At 49.8% G+C, this 15,794-nt stretch overlaps 1 protein-coding gene across 1 annotated transcript; it reads left to right on the forward strand.

The window, feature by feature from the left end:
- The first annotated feature begins 1,282 nt into the window (after positions 1-1,282).
- PNRC1 (proline rich nuclear receptor coactivator 1) lies at positions 1,283-10,833 on the forward strand. Its single transcript, XM_075597438.1, has 2 exons — positions 1,283-1,817; positions 9,586-10,833. Exons 1-2 carry the CDS (start codon positions 1,545-1,547, stop codon positions 10,039-10,041), a joined length of 729 nt encoding a protein of 242 aa, XP_075453553.1. The 5' UTR covers positions 1,283-1,544; the 3' UTR covers positions 10,042-10,833.
- The last annotated feature ends 4,961 nt before the right edge of the window (positions 10,834-15,794 follow it).

Raw genomic sequence — 15,794 nt, forward strand, 5'->3', positions numbered from 1 at the left:
TGCCTGCTGCATGAAAATGGTCATATAAGGCAGAATAGCCTGTTGGTTCTGGTATCCGATGTAGTGGACAAAGCAGGAAATAGTAACCTCTGTTATTTGCTACAAATAAACATGTCTGTACAGTAGCAAGAAAAAAAACCTTATTTTGGCCCATTCCTGCTTACAGAATTGCTTCAACTCCGTGATAATGTATTTGAAGGCTTCCTTGCACGGACAGCTCACTTCAAGTCCTGCCATAACATTTGTTTGGGGTTTAGGTCCGGACTTTGACTAGGCCTTTCGAAAATGCTGAATTTCTTCTTGACGTTTGGTATGCAGGCTTACGACGCTTTGGCCAAAGGGTTTAACTAAAAAAACCAAGTAATTACTATTATTATTCAATTATTTAAACTTTATACTCATTACCATATATGTTTTGTTAATTTGATGTAGCATTGGGCACCCGTCTTTTGTTGTATACATTTGCCACGCTCAGAAGCACTCATTTTGGCATAAATATATATTCATGATGTGGTGGATGTAGGAGTTTGAGCTATCTGGGAATATGTGTGCTAATCAATTTCTGACAGGTATCAGTCTATAGAGGTTAGATGGCACCTCCCCCCAGAGCTCGCCCCTCCCCACCTTTATAACTTGGGAGGTTCTGGCAACTTGCTGAATGTATAGGACTCACTGCAGTTCCTTCCCCTCATACAGAGGTAACAGGAAAGGTTCACAGTTTTAGTGTTAGGACCTGCATTTTTGGTTTACCTTGACGTTTGGTATGCATGCACAGTGCCTATTGTATCCACAGAACCCCAGGAAAGATCGCAATTCTGTCAGTTGTTTGGGCTTATGCCAAGATATAATGGCGTTTGCCTGTTGCTCATGCCCAATCGGAGTTTGCCGGTCGCGCTTTCACGAGCGGCAAGTGCCAATCACGCATGAGCAGACGATCTGGTCGCCCTATCAGGGGTACTACTGCACCACTACTTCATCCCAATGCATGTATATTAAAGATGAACACTTTTGGTGAGAAAGTAAATGTCATGTGCTTCCAAATCCCCTACCCCACACCCACTAGGATGATTTCACGTGTGCAGAGTTCATCTGCCTTTTGCACTGTAGCTGCATAAACAGCAAATCATAATCATAACCATAGGCAGTCAATAAGCAGAGCGCATCAGGTACGCGCGCACGCGCATTGTTTACATTTTCTCCCAGGGCTTCGGTTACGCGCGTAGGCAGCAGGCCGCGGAGCGCGCGCCGGGCCTGGAGGGGGCGGGGCGCGCGCAGGACTGGGCGGGTTCCAAGTGCCAAACACAACAATCGGAGGCGGCGAATTGCAAGCAGCCATCTTGTGCAGCGACACCCGAACCGGGCAACCGCCGATGCTAATACAACCGCTTCACCCGCATTGCCCGGCGACACCCGGACAGAGGCAGTTCGGATAACGCCCGAACGTTGGGAGTAGTGTAACACCCGGAAAGAGCGCCGCGAGCCCCACCCCCGGCGGTGGGCGGCTCTGGCGCAGCCCCGGCTGCCTCACACCCGGCCGGGCGGTCATGTCCGAAGCCGCAGGGAGCGGCGGGAGGAGGAGGCCCGGGGGCAGCCTCAGCAAAGTCCGGGGGGGCGGCGGCGGCCGAAGGAGGAGAAGGAAGAACAAAGTGCGGGCCACCCCCTTCCCCACCCGACTCCATCACTATCACCCGCTGCAGTCCAGACCCGGTGACCCGGCCCGACCCGGGGACAGCGCGGCGAGAACACCCGCGGCCAGCCCGGGACCCGGGGAAGCAACCGCAGCCAGAGCCGCGCAGTACCGTCAGCTCCGGAGAGAGGTGCGGGGCGCCGAGTATACTATACACCTCCTCTACCTGTGTGTGTGTGTGTCTGCGCTGTCATAGGGGAGACATAGAAACCCGCAGCACTCACCCATGTGCAGCAAAAAGGGAAATTATTGGGCCAATAAACAACCTTTTTTTTTTTTTTTTAATTTTTTGCCATATATTGGCGAGTGCTGCTATACATTTCACGGGGGGCTGGGGGCTCCGTGTCCCGCACCTCATACTAAGTACACGGGGGGCTGGGGGCTCCGTGTCCCGCACCTCCTCATACTAAGTACACGGGGGGCTGGGGGATCCGCGTCCCGCTGCTCGCACCTCCTCATACTAAGTACATGGGGGGCTGGGGGATCCGCGTCCCGCTGCTCGCACCTCCTCATACTAACTACATGGGGGGCTGGGGGATCCGCGTCCCGCTGCTCGCACCTCCTCATACTAAGTACACGGGGGGCTGGGGGATCCGCGTCCCGCTGCTCGCACCTCCTCATACTAACTACATGGGGGGCTGGGGGATCCGCGTCCCGCTGCTCGCACCTCCTCATACTAAGTACACGGGGGGCTGGGGGATCCGCGTCCCGCTGCTCGCACCTCCTCATACTAAGTACACGGGGGGCTGGGGGATCCGCGTCCCGCTGCTCGCACCTCCTCATACTAACTACATGGGGGGCTGGGGGATCCGCGTCCCGCTGCTCGCACCTCCTCATACTAAGTACACGGGGGGCTGGGGGATCCGCGTCCCGCTGCTCGCACCTCCTCATACTAAGTACACGGGGGGCTGGGGGATCCGCGTCCCGCTGCTCGCACCTCCTCATACTAACTACATGGGGGGCTGGGGATCCGCGTCCCGCTGCTCGCACCTCCTCATACTAACTACATGGGGGGCTGGGGGATCCGCGTCCCGCTGCTCGCACCTCCTCATACTAAGTACACGGGGGGCTGGGGGATCCGCGTCCCGCTGCTCGCACCTCCTCATACTAAGTACACGGGGGGCTGGGGGATCCGCGTCCCGCTGCTCGCACCTCCTCATACTAAGTACACGGGGGCTGGGGGATCCGCGTCCCGCTGCTCGCACCTCCTCATACTAAGTACATGGGGGGCTGGGGGATCCGCGTCCCGCTGCTCGCACCTCCTCATACTAAGTACATGGGGGGCTGGGGGATCCGTGTCCCGCTGCTCGCACCTCCTCATACTAAGTACATGGGGGGCTGGGGGATCCGTGTCCTGCTGCTCGCACCTCCTCATACTAAGTACACAGGGGGCTGGGGGATCCGTGTCCCGCTGCTCGCACCTCCTCATACTAAGTACATGGGGGGCTGGGGGATCCGTGTCCTGCTGCTCGCACCTCCTCATACTAAGTACATGGGGGGCTGGGGGATCCGCGTCCCGCTGCTCGCACCTCCTCATACTAAGTACACGGGGGGCTGGGGGATCCGCGTCCCGCTGCTCGCACCTCCTCATACTAAGTACATGGGGGGCTGGGGATCCGCGTCCCGCTGCTCGCACCTCCTCATACTAAGTACACAGGGGGCTGGGGGATCCGTGTCCTGCTGCTCGCACCTCCTCATACTAAGTACATGGGGGGCTGGGGGATCCGCGTCCCGCTGCTCGCACCTCCTCATACTAAGTACACGGGGGGCTGGGGGATCCGCGTCCCGCTGCTCGCACCTCCTCATACTAAGTACACGGGGGGCTGGGGGATCCGCGTCCTGCTGCTCTCACCTCCTCATACTAAGTACATGGGGGGCTGGGGGATCCGCGTCCCGCTGCTCGCACCTCCTCATACTAAGTACATGGGGGGCTGGGGGATCCGCGTCCCGCACCTCCTCATACTAAGTACACGGGGGGCTGGGGGATCCGTGTCCCGCACCTCCTCATACTAAGTACATGGGGGGCTGGGGGATCTGCGTCCCGCACCTGCTCATACTAAGTACACGGGGGGCTGGGGGATCCGCGTCCCGCACCTCCTCATACTAAGTACATGGGGGGCTGGGGGATCTGCGTCCCGCTGCTCGCACCTCCTCATACTAAGTACACGGGGGGCTGGGGGATCCGCGTCCCGCACCTCCTCATACTAAGTACACGGGGGGCTGGGGGATCCGCGTCCCGCACCTCCTCATACTAAGTACATGGGGAGCTGGGGGATCCGCGTCCCGCACCTCCTCATACTAAGTAAATGGGGAGCTGGGGGATCCGCGTCCCGCACCTCCTCATACTAAGTACATGGGGAGCTGGGGGATCCGCGTCCCGCACCTCCTCATACTAAGTACACGGGGGGCTGGGGGATCCGCGTCCCGCTGTTTGCACCTCCTCATACTAATTACATGGGGGGCTGGGGGATCCGCGTCCCACTGCTCGCACCTCCTCATACTAAGTACACGGGGGGCTGGGGGATCCGCGTCCCGCTGCTCGCACCTCCTCATACTAAGTACATGGGGGGCCTGGGGGATCCGCGTCCCGCTGCTCGCACCTCCTCATACTAAGTACATGGGGGGCCTGGGGGATCCGCGTCCCGCTGCTCGCACCTCCTCATACTAAGTACACGGGGGGCTGGGGGATCCGCGTCCCGCACCTCCTCATACTGAGTACACTGGGGGCTGGGGGATCCGCGTCCCGCGGCTCGCACCTCCTCATACTAAGTACACGGGGGGCTGGGGGATCCGTGTCCCGCTGCTCGCACCTCCTCATACTAAGTACACGAGGGGCTGGGGGATCCGCGTCCCGCTGCTCGCACCTCCTCATACTAACTACATGGGGGGCTGGGGGATCCGCGTCCCGCTGCTCGCACCTCCTCATACTAAGTACACGGGGGGCTGGGGGATCCGCGTCCCGCTGCTCGCACCTCCTCATACTAAGTACACGGGGGGGGCTGGGGGCTCCGTGTCCCGCTGCTCGCACCTCCTCATACTAAGTACACGGGGGGCTGGGGGATCCGCGTCCCGCTGCTCGCACCTCCTCATACTAAGTACACGGGGGGCTCGGGGATCCACGTCCCGCACCTCCTCATACTAAGTACACGGGGGGGCTGGGGGCTCCGTGTCCCGCTGCTCGCACCTCCTCATACTAAGTACATGGGGGGCTGGGGGATCCGTGTCCCGCTGCCCGCACCTCCTCATACTAAGTACACGGGGGGCTGGGGGATCCGTGTCCCGCTGCTCGCACCTCCTCATACTAAGTACATGGGGGGCTGGGGGCTCCGTGTCCCGCTGCTCGCACCTCCTCATACTAAGTACACGGGGGGCTGGGGGATCCGTGTCCCGCACCTCCTCATACTAAGTACATGGGGGGCTGGGGGATCCGCGTCCCGCACCTCCTCATACTAAGTACACGGGGGGCTGGGGGATCCGCGTCCCGCTGCTCGCACCTCCTCATACTAAGTACACGGGGGGGCTGGGGGATCCGCGTCCCACTGCTCGCACCTCCTCATACTAAGTACACGGGGGGCTGGGGGATCCGCGTCCCGCTGCTCGCACCTCCTCATACTAAGTACATGGGGGGCTGGGGGATCCGCGTCCCGCTGCTCGCACCTCCTCATACTAAGTACACGGGGGGCTGGGGGATCCGCGTCCCGCTGCTCGCACCTCCTCATACTAAGTACATGGGGGCTGGGGGATCCGCATCCCGCTGCACGCACCTCCTCATACTAAGTACACGGGGGGCTGGGGGATCCGCGTCCCGCTGCTCGCACCTCCTCATACTAAGTACACGGGGGGCTGGGGGATCCGTGTCCCGCTGCTCGCACCTCCTCATACTAAGTACATGGGGGGCTGGGGGCTCCGTGTCCCGCTGCTCGCACCTCCTCATACTAAGTACACGGGGGGCTGGGGGATCCGTGTCCCGCACCTCCTCATACTAAGTACATGGGGGGCTGGGGGATCCGCGTCCCGCACCTCCTCATACTAAGTACACGGGGGGCTGGGGGATCCGCGTCCCGCTGCTCGCACCTCCTCATACTAAGTACACGGGGGGCTGGGGGATCCGCGTCCCGCTGCTCGCACCTCCTCATACTAAGTACATGGGGGGCTGGGGGATCCGCGTCCCGCTGCTCGCACCTCCTCATACTAAGTACACGGGGGGCTGGGGGATCCGCGTCCCGCTGCTCGCACCTCCTCATACTATGTACATGGGGGGCTGGGGGATCCGCATCCCGCTGCACGCACCTCCTCATACTAAGTACACGGGGGGCTGGGGGATCCGCGTCCCGCTGCTCGCACCTCCTCATACTAAGTACACGGGGGGCTGGGGGATCCGCGTCCCGCTGCTCGCACCTCCTCATACTAACTACATGGGGGGCTGGGGGATCCGCGTCCCGCTGCTCGCACCTCCTCATACTAAGTACACGGGGGGCTGGGGGATCCGCGTCCCGCTGCTCGCACCTCCTCATACTAAGTACACGGGGGGGGCTGGGGGCTCCGTGTCCCGCTGCTCGCACCTCCTCATACTAAGTACACGGGGGGCTGGGGGATCCGCGTCCCGCTGCTCGCACCTCCTCATACTAAGTACACGGGGGGCTCGGGGATCCACGTCCCGCACCTCCTCATACTAAGTACACGGGGGGGCTGGGGGCTCCGTGTCCCGCTGCTCGCACCTCCTCATACTAAGTACATGGGGGGCTGGGGGATCCGTGTCCCGCTGCCCGCACCTCCTCATACTAAGTACACGGGGGGCTGGGGGATCCGTGTCCCGCTGCTCGCACCTCCTCATACTAAGTACATGGGGGGCTGGGGGCTCCGTGTCCCGCTGCCCGCACCTCCTCATACTAAGTACACGGGGGGCTGGGGGATCCGTGTCCCGCTGCTCGCACCTCCTCATACTAAGTACATGGGGGGCTGGGGGCTCCGTGTCCCGCTGCTCGCACCTCCTCATACTAAGTACACGGGGGGCTGGGGGATCCGTGTCCCGCACCTCCTCATACTAAGTACATGGGGGGCTGGGGGATCCGCGTCCCGCACCTCCTCATACTAAGTACACGGGGGGCTGGGGGATCCGCGTCCCGCTGCTCGCACCTCCTCATACTAAGTACACGGGGGGCTGGGGGATCCGCGTCCCGCTGCTCGCACCTCCTCATACTAAGTACATGGGGGGCTGGGGGATCCGCGTCCCGCTGCTCGCACCTCCTCATACTAAGTACACGGGGGGCTGGGGGATCCGCGTCCCGCTGCTCGCACCTCCTCATACTAAGTACATGGGGGGCTGGGGGATCCGCATCCCGCTGCACGCACCTCCTCATACTAAGTACACGGGGGGCTGGGGGATCCGCGTCCCGCTGCTCGCACCTCCTCATACTAAGTACACGGGGGGCTGGGGATCCGCGTCCCGCTGCTCGCACCTCCTCATACTAAGTATTTACACAATAGTGTGCAGCAGGCAGCCCAAGCACCGACATGCGGTTACATGGCACATGTGTGCATGTTTAGTGCCTGTGCCTTTTGGGCGGTATGATATATATATTACACATCAGAGATAGTGCCCAGTTGCTATTTCTTTCATATATAGATGAACTGTCCTATATACATATATGTATCTTTACACTGCACACAGATCTATGCACCTGTTTGCAGGAGCAGCCTCACACAGGAGCTGGGTGCCCCGAAACCTCACCCACTTGCATCTTTGTACTGTATGTGCTGATTGAATAAAGAAAATACATTATTTAACGGAAGAGGGGTGCTGCGGCCACCCATTTGTGTGTCTGTACTCTGGAGGGGTGATGTACATACACACACTGTGTCCTAGCATTAGTGACATGAGAAATACTGGTACAGGAATGGAGGACAGCTGTATATAAATACATGGTGGCTTGTGGGGGAGGAGTGGAGAAGCTATTTAGTTGCAGGTCACAGAGAGCAAGGTAAGTAAGTCACTGGCCTTTGAAGTAGGTGGGGCATGTTGGAATCTGTGTTGGCTCCTTGTGTCACGCAGCAAAAAATTCGATTGTAAGATCTCCGGGGGAGGACAGGAGTTCGAAGAAATTCTGCGTACATCACCATGTAGTACTCTAAGAAAACACGTATTGTAATTTTTTGTTTGTATTAATCAACCCTTTAACTACCAATGGGTCCTGCAGCCTCGTCGGACTGCAAAGGGGTTAAAGGTAAATAATTAAATGACTTGAGTTACTATACATACACACACCACGGGGCAGTATCACAGTTGATTTTATTTCGTATACCTTTTTTCATGTGACACAAGGGAACAATACAGTGTGTATGTATGTGAGGTAAATGAGAGATTTATATATAATTGTCACTCGCTTAGATACATAGATGTACTATTGAGGCGCTCTGAATCACTAAGTAAATAGGCAAATACAATGAGGCGTATGCACGCGCAGAAGAAATATAATAGTGTGTGACATGGAACAAAAGAAGAGGATGATGTAATCGTTCATATGCATACAGCAGAATGGGGCACTAATTATTATTATTGCTGTACCTTGGCTTGTGCGCGCGCATGCATATTAACTGTAAACATGTCGCTGGGGTCACGTTTGCCTGGGGAAACATTTATTCATCAGTCATATCACAAAACTGAAGTTGGAGGAATATAGCCTTTCCCATCTCACCATGTTTACACATTGTCAAATACTTTTAGGTGTTTGAATATTTTTAAACAAAAATCATTCACCTTTTATTTCTCTTTAAATGCATCACTGGTATTGGAATGATTTAGACCTAGCAAGTATTGTCCCTTTAGGAATTGCATTCCTGGTTCCTCCAGCAACACTGCCCTCTACAAAGGATGTATGTTATTGTTTCTCGTGTCTGCATATGTATTTTGTTCATTGAATAGTTCAAGGATGGAGCTCTGTATTCAGGACTAGATTTTCATAAAAGGTCCCTTTCCAGAAGTCAATCAATCAGGACTCCATTACTGTGTTGCTCATCTGTAAAACTAGTCTTATTTTTAAACCGGTTGTGATACCTTTTTACAGTAGCACACCAGAGGTCCTTATGGTGTACCAGGTATCCTTGGCACACATGCTTTGCTTTCTAGAGGGTAGCATTTCCTTCAATTCAGTTTCTGGCATCGGGGGCCTGGTTGCGGTGTGAGTGATCACATGACCTAAAGATCCTCATAGAACTAGTTTTTATACGTGGGTTTAAAAAAACAAAAAAAAACATACCCTTGCCGCTAAAGAAGTGTAACGTTTTGAAAATGAAACATTATAGGTTTTTGATATCTAACGTACATTTTTTGAGATCTGAGAGAAGCACATACAGAAGGACCAGTACAGCAACCACAACTTTAATATATATACACACACACACACCTTGTAGCTAATGTCAGATTATAAATAATGGGTGGGCATCACAATTGGCAGGGGTAATTCCTTTGTATCTGGAATATGTTTTAAACCAGGGGCAGACAAAAATATAAAATAATTTGGAGGCAGCTAGAATTTTTAAGCGTATCACCCACTCTCTTCTTTGGCTGTGTTCCGCTCCCCTACCGTACCTCTCCCTGCGCAAAAAATCTCCCACACTAAGCGGCGTAGTGCTGACTGATCTGTCTGTCACTATTTTGGCCGGTCACACCGCGCCCAATCCTGCTTTGCTGTCAGGTAAACAAAGCATGCTGGGGCACGCGGTTGCCAGTTACGGCAATGAATGACAGGTCAGTCATCTTCGTGCAGAATAGATATCGGGTTACATTTTAGGCACCTGGGATTTTTGCATCCCTGACTTGAGATAGATATATATCTAAAACTTTTAAAATGACATTTGTGAATTGCAATAGAAATTTTACCTTTTTCGGTTTGTCACAGGTATTGAAAACAAAGATGGTGAAGTCAGAAAAAAAGATGACAAAACCTGAAAAAATCAACTTGTCCCACAACCCTTCTGCTCACCGATGTGAACAATGGAGCCTTCACAAACCGAAAATGAAAAGTAACCTGCAACACACAAAGACCTTGTCTGCAAAAAAAAGTGACAAAAATCGTTGGCAAGATCAGGTTTCGTTGGAAGCCTTTTATAGACCAGAAAAGAAACCCCTGACCAGTGCTGAAAATGTCAGGAATCTAAAGCTGAAAGAGCTCTTTTCCAGGGATGTGAATGAAAAGGAAATAAATTATGCAGGCGCAAAATTCAGTGATCCCCCTTCCCCAAGTGACCTTCCAAAGCCACCAAGTCACTGGGTGGGAAGCAGAGGTCACCATTCCGATCAGTGTAAGGCGCTGATGACGTTTCACCTAAAAACTCTTTTAAAAGTCCAGTTATAATCAGCCAAACCAGTGTCCTTCGTCCTTTTTATTACTATTTGTTACCACGCCTAGTAGTTGGCTTACCACCTGCAAAGAAACTCTGAACTTTCTCTTTTGCAAGAAAGTAAATGGGACTTGGATTTGACATGTGTACAGAAGTCTAGTATTATATTTTGTATGGTTGTGTAAATAGTGTACACAATGTAATATGTGTATATCCTTGTTTATACTCCAAGTAAATTTTTAGTTTTGTTATAAAAGTATGTATTTTGATCTGACAGAAGCTAGGTGTTTTGTATGTAAAGTGATGAAGCTTATGTGAAGTCAAATCAAATGAAGACAAAAGACTTTTCTTTGCACATACTACAGATCTCCTTAAGAAAAAGGACCTCTAATACCAGATATGTACATTCAGTTCAGCTCCCGCAACCCTTTGAGAGGGGCCTGCAAAGCACTTTTCTGTGGCTCTAAAGGGACTGAATTGCGCCACTTTGGACCGCTTTGCAAATCCAACTGTCTAACTTCTTTATTTTAGAACCAATGTAAATGTCAGTTTCATCATATTCCAACACATTTCTGAAACAAAAAGTACATCCATCAATTTTGTGTACCTCTGATTCTATCCTTTTAAATGAAAGCACTGCAAAAAAAAAACACTTATAAATTGGGGAAGAGTATTTGTGAAAACCTTCCCATCCTTAAATAAAAATGTTACTTTAAATGCCATTGAAAACAACCCGTCAAAAAAGTATCCCATATGCACCAATTGGCAAATGCTCAAATAAAAAAAATAATAATTTGGCCTCCCCACTGTGTCTCTGTGTGCAACTTCTTGTGTATTTGTATTTTTTTTTTTAACGAGACTTGTTTAAGACGGTGGTTAATGTTCTTATACCATGGACTTTAATCTGTAAACTGTGATATTGTGCCCATCCTGCACAATCAGTTTACAGAATAAGGATCTGTTTTAACAAAGTACTTTATTTTTTAATTAAGATTTACCTGTTAATTTATTTATAGGCAAGTTATTTACACAGACTTAAATATGCAATGTTTGCCAATATATAGCTGAATTATCACGATTTTTATTGAACTGGAAAATCTTTATGGTAAAGCAATAGATCGAACTGTTCAATTAAGTGGTATCTTCAAGTAGTTATTGCCAAGTTGCTACAGGGAAAATAATTCTGTTGCTACTGACCAGCAACAACAAAAGACGCATTTAAGTGTTTACAAGCAAATTAAAATTTCAAAAGGGCATTAAAAATGAAACGTTTTGGTTAATATGAATCTCAAAAGCCCACCTACAAGAAAGCTGCATATGCAACATTAAATACCAATAATGAAATATCTCAAATGTTACTATTCTGATAAAATGTGAGATGGATATGGTATGTGTGTATGAATATATACCCACAAATGCAGGATATTGATCACATGCTGCATATAGAGAAACCGGGACTGCTGCTTTAAAGCAGTATTCCATGTATTGAATAAAACCCCAAACATACAATCCCACTCCAGGGACCCATGCTCCGCGAGATACTTACATTGGAAGGTGACACTGGTATCTCAGATCTGTTTAAAGGTCTTGCATCACACGAACCAATAGGCAGTCACAAGCGATGATATTGCAGCTTCCTATGGGCCTGCAGGACTTTAATTGCCATATTGATTGCCCTACCCAGCAGCACCTTCGGTGGCAAGTATTTCAGGAAGTTTAGGGGGGTCTCTAGAACCGACATTAAACATGGTTCAGCTCCGGAGACACCCTTCTTTAAATGGAATTATATATTGTCCCTGAGCCAAAGAACTTTGCCAGGAAAGCACAGCTGATTGTTTGGTTTCCCAGCAAAAGGAGACATTAGAAATGTGATCATATCTTTCAGCTAAATAATACTTCAGAAATGTTCACTTGTGATGCCTGAAAAGCAATTGACGGGAATTTCTCAACTGTCTGATAACTTTACTCAAGTTATTTTGGCGGCACAAATGATTTCTGGACTGGAAATTCTTCATGTATGTACAGTTAGGTCCAGAAATAATTGTACACCAACACAATTTTCATAATTTTGGTTCTGTACGCCACCACAATGGATTTGAAATGAAACAACCGAGATGCAATAGAAGTGCAGACTTTCAGCTTTAATTCAATGGGTTGAACAAAAATATTGTATGAAACGTTTAGGAATTGCAACCATTTTCATACAAACTCCTCTTATTTCAGGGGCTCAATGTAATTGGGCAAATTAACACAATCCTAAATAAAATGTTCATTTTTGACAAACTTCGCCAATCTCATTGGGGTGAGGTACCACCGCATCATAGTTTACTCCCCATTGTGCCCTAAACAATGTGGAGAGCAGGCAGACTTGCTGCATATGCTGTGGAGTTGCACCAGAGTGGCCCCATTATGGGAAGACGTAAAACATTGGCTACAGAGACTTCTTGGTCACGAGATCCCCTTGGACCCCTGGTTGTTCCTGCTTGGCAGACGCACCCAGGGGCTAAGTAGATCAGAGCATAAACTAATTGCACATTTTGCAACAGCCATGCGGTGTGAACTCGCAGCATTATGGATGCAACCACATTTACCCATGATCCCAAAAATTAGGAATAGAATTTGGTATGTATGTCGGATGGAACAGTTGACGAGTCTGGTCAACGACACCGGCGCAAATTTTCTAAAGGTCAGGTCGCCGGGGGTGAGTGCCGCCAACATTCTGCTTTGATAGAACAAAATGCATTCTCCTCTGATATGCCGGTCCTGACTTGGGGTAGGCTGATAACTGGTAGGGCTGACCGGGTCTCATAACGTGCCGCGAGAGAAGTAAAGGAATAGGGACATGAGGCTGTGGGCTTCAATGGATTGGTATGCGCTTTAGGAAGGATATGATGGGCCCGCTCTGTGGCTTCTCCCCCCCCCCCCGTCTGTAGTTGTCTTGCGTCGTTGTTGTGCGTCTTGTTTATTAGTTGGTTTCCCCCGCGAGCCTGATTGGCGCAATTGTTGGAAAACGGGGGGGGGGGGGGGGCGGTTACTGATTTGTACGACAGTGGGTTGTTAGAATATTGTTTGCCTGTACCGTCCACCCAATAAAAACTTTTGTTGAAAAAAAAATGTTCATTTTTAATACTTTGTCGAGAATCCTTTGCAGGCAATGACTGCTTGAAGTCTGGAATGCATGGACATCACCAAACACTGGGTTTCCTCCTTTGTGATGCTTTGCCAGGCCTTTACTGCAGCTGTCTTCAGTTGTTGTTTGTTCATGGGTCTTTCTGCCTTAAGTTTTGTCTTCAGCAAGTGAAATGCATGCTCGATCGGGTTGAGATCAGGTGATTGACTCGTCCATTGCAGAATATTCCACTTCTTTGCCTTAAAAAACCTGCTGGGTTGCTTTCACAGTATGTTTTGGGTCATTGTCCATCTGTAAAGTGAAGCGCCGTCCAATCAACTTTGCTGAATTTGGCTGAATCTGAGCAGACAATATATCCCTATACACTTCAGAATTCATCCGGCTGCTTCTGATCTCTGTCACATCATCAATAAACACTAGTGACCCAGTGCCATTGTAAGCCATGCATGCCCATGCCATCACACTGCCTCCACCGTGTTTTACAGATGATGTGGTATGCTTCGGATCATAAGCCGTTCCAAGCCTTCTCCATACTTTTTTCATCCCATCATTCTGGTAAGGATCCTATGATCATCCACCACTGTTGTCTTCCATGGACGTCCAGGCCTTTTGTGTTGCAGAGCTCACTAGTGCGTTCTTTTTTTCTCAGAATGTACCAAACTGTTGATTTTGCCACTCAATGTTCCTGCTATCTCTCTGATGGATTTTCTTTTTTTTGCAGCCTAAGGATGCCCTGTTTCACTTGCATCGAGAGCTCCTTTGACCGCATGTTGTGGGTTCACTGCAACAGCTTCCAAATGCGAATGCCACACCTGGAGTCAACTCCTGACCTTTTACCTGCTTAATTGATGATGAAATAACGAAGGAATAGCTCACACCTGTCCATGAAATAGCTTTTGAGTCAATTGTACAATTACTTTTGGTCCCTTGAAAAAGAGGGGGCTACATATTAAAGAGATGTAATTCCTAAACCCTTCTTCCAATTTGGACGAGAATACCCTCAAATTAAAGCTGATAGACTGCACTTTAAGCCCATATTCATTATTTAACGGCAACTTGAATTTATTTTGGTACACAGCCGAAATAACAAAACTTGTATCAGTGTCCAATTATTTTCGGACCTAACTATATTTGTTCGTTAAAACTGTGTCTTGGCTTGGATTATATGTTAACCTTTTCTATTACGTAAAATTATACACCAGTCATCAAAATCACAATAATACTATGTAGAATCAGACTGGGTAAATACAGTGCAAAGAGTTGCTTTTTTTTTTTTTACTTTGGTGTAGTTCTAATAGCCATATTGGTTCCTGGATCACACATAAGTGGGTTTCTCTCAGACAACTCTAGTTTCCAGCTGTCATTTGTTTGTACCAGCCTACCTTTAAAAAAAAAAAAAACATGTTTTGTAAGCTCTCTACACTAATCCAATCTATGAAGAACCCTGGTGTCTGTCCACTAAGATATTTTTTTACTTTATATGTCCACGGATTGAAGGGAGCATATAAAAACAAAAAACTCTGGAGGTTGAGATTTGTCTGTATTCACGCATTTCGCTGATCCCAGTCAGCTTCTTCAGGAGACTGGGATCAGCGAAACGTGTAGAGCCAAGCCTGCAAGTGAGAGCTGCTGTTACCTGAGCCATGAGGACCCGTTACTGTACACCCGCCCCTCTCCGAGTATCCGGCAGATGTGACGTAGAACGCCATCCGGAGTGTGGTTCCAACAGGAAAACCACGGAACAGATGTGATACCACTTACCCTCTACGGCGTCATCTTACAGCTCACCGCATTATTTGATGTGCCTTTATTGAATTTACACCATGTGAGTACATTTGTCGCTGCTTTTATTAGTTTTTATAAATTGTTTATTGGTCTGCACTAGAAGTCCTCTGTTTTTTATCCCCGAGACACACCACGATTCACTTACCTGTTGGAGCAAGCTGTCAGACGGTCTTCTGTCACTGCTGGTTTATATCCTACTTCTTGTAAGTAGGTTCTTCATAAGAGCCAAGATATATCCTTTATTTTCACACTGATATTGTTGTATTGCACTAGATTTTTTTCTCTTTTATATTTTGGGGTGTTCCGGATATATGCTCCTTTCAATCCTTGGATGCATCTACTTGTTATAGGGAATCTGTACCATTCCCTCTGGAGGTTGAGATTGTCTGTATTCACCTTACATATATTTTATTATATCACTCACCATCTTTCACTTGTATTTAGCGTCTTAAGCACCGTTCTAAATCACTTGGGTTCGCTTATTTGGAACAAAGCACTGGTACGTGTGGTGGTCCCTTAATAATGGCTTGACAGGACAATACATACTGTACACTACTGTTAAAGCAAGGACGTTTGTGTAATGATTGCAGGAAATGGTGTCACCCTATTATAGTCCTTGTGTAAAAAGATACATTCTGCTCTGCAGAGAATTATACTGCACATTTCAACTGCAGGATGTGTCAATTTTGCTATACAAGTGGCCCTCACATGCACAATATACCGTTTAATTTGGTACATGCATCTACATATAGTCATTTGCCAGAGCAGTCACTTTATAAAAATGAATTCGAAGACATGAAACATAAAATAGCCTAATCATGCAGCACTATCTGCAAAGGAAACACACATTGC

The sequence above is a fragment of the Ascaphus truei genome, chromosome 4, assembly GCF_040206685.1.
Source record: "Ascaphus truei isolate aAscTru1 chromosome 4, aAscTru1.hap1, whole genome shotgun sequence".
Classification (NCBI taxonomy): Eukaryota; Metazoa; Chordata; class Amphibia; order Anura; family Ascaphidae; genus Ascaphus; species Ascaphus truei.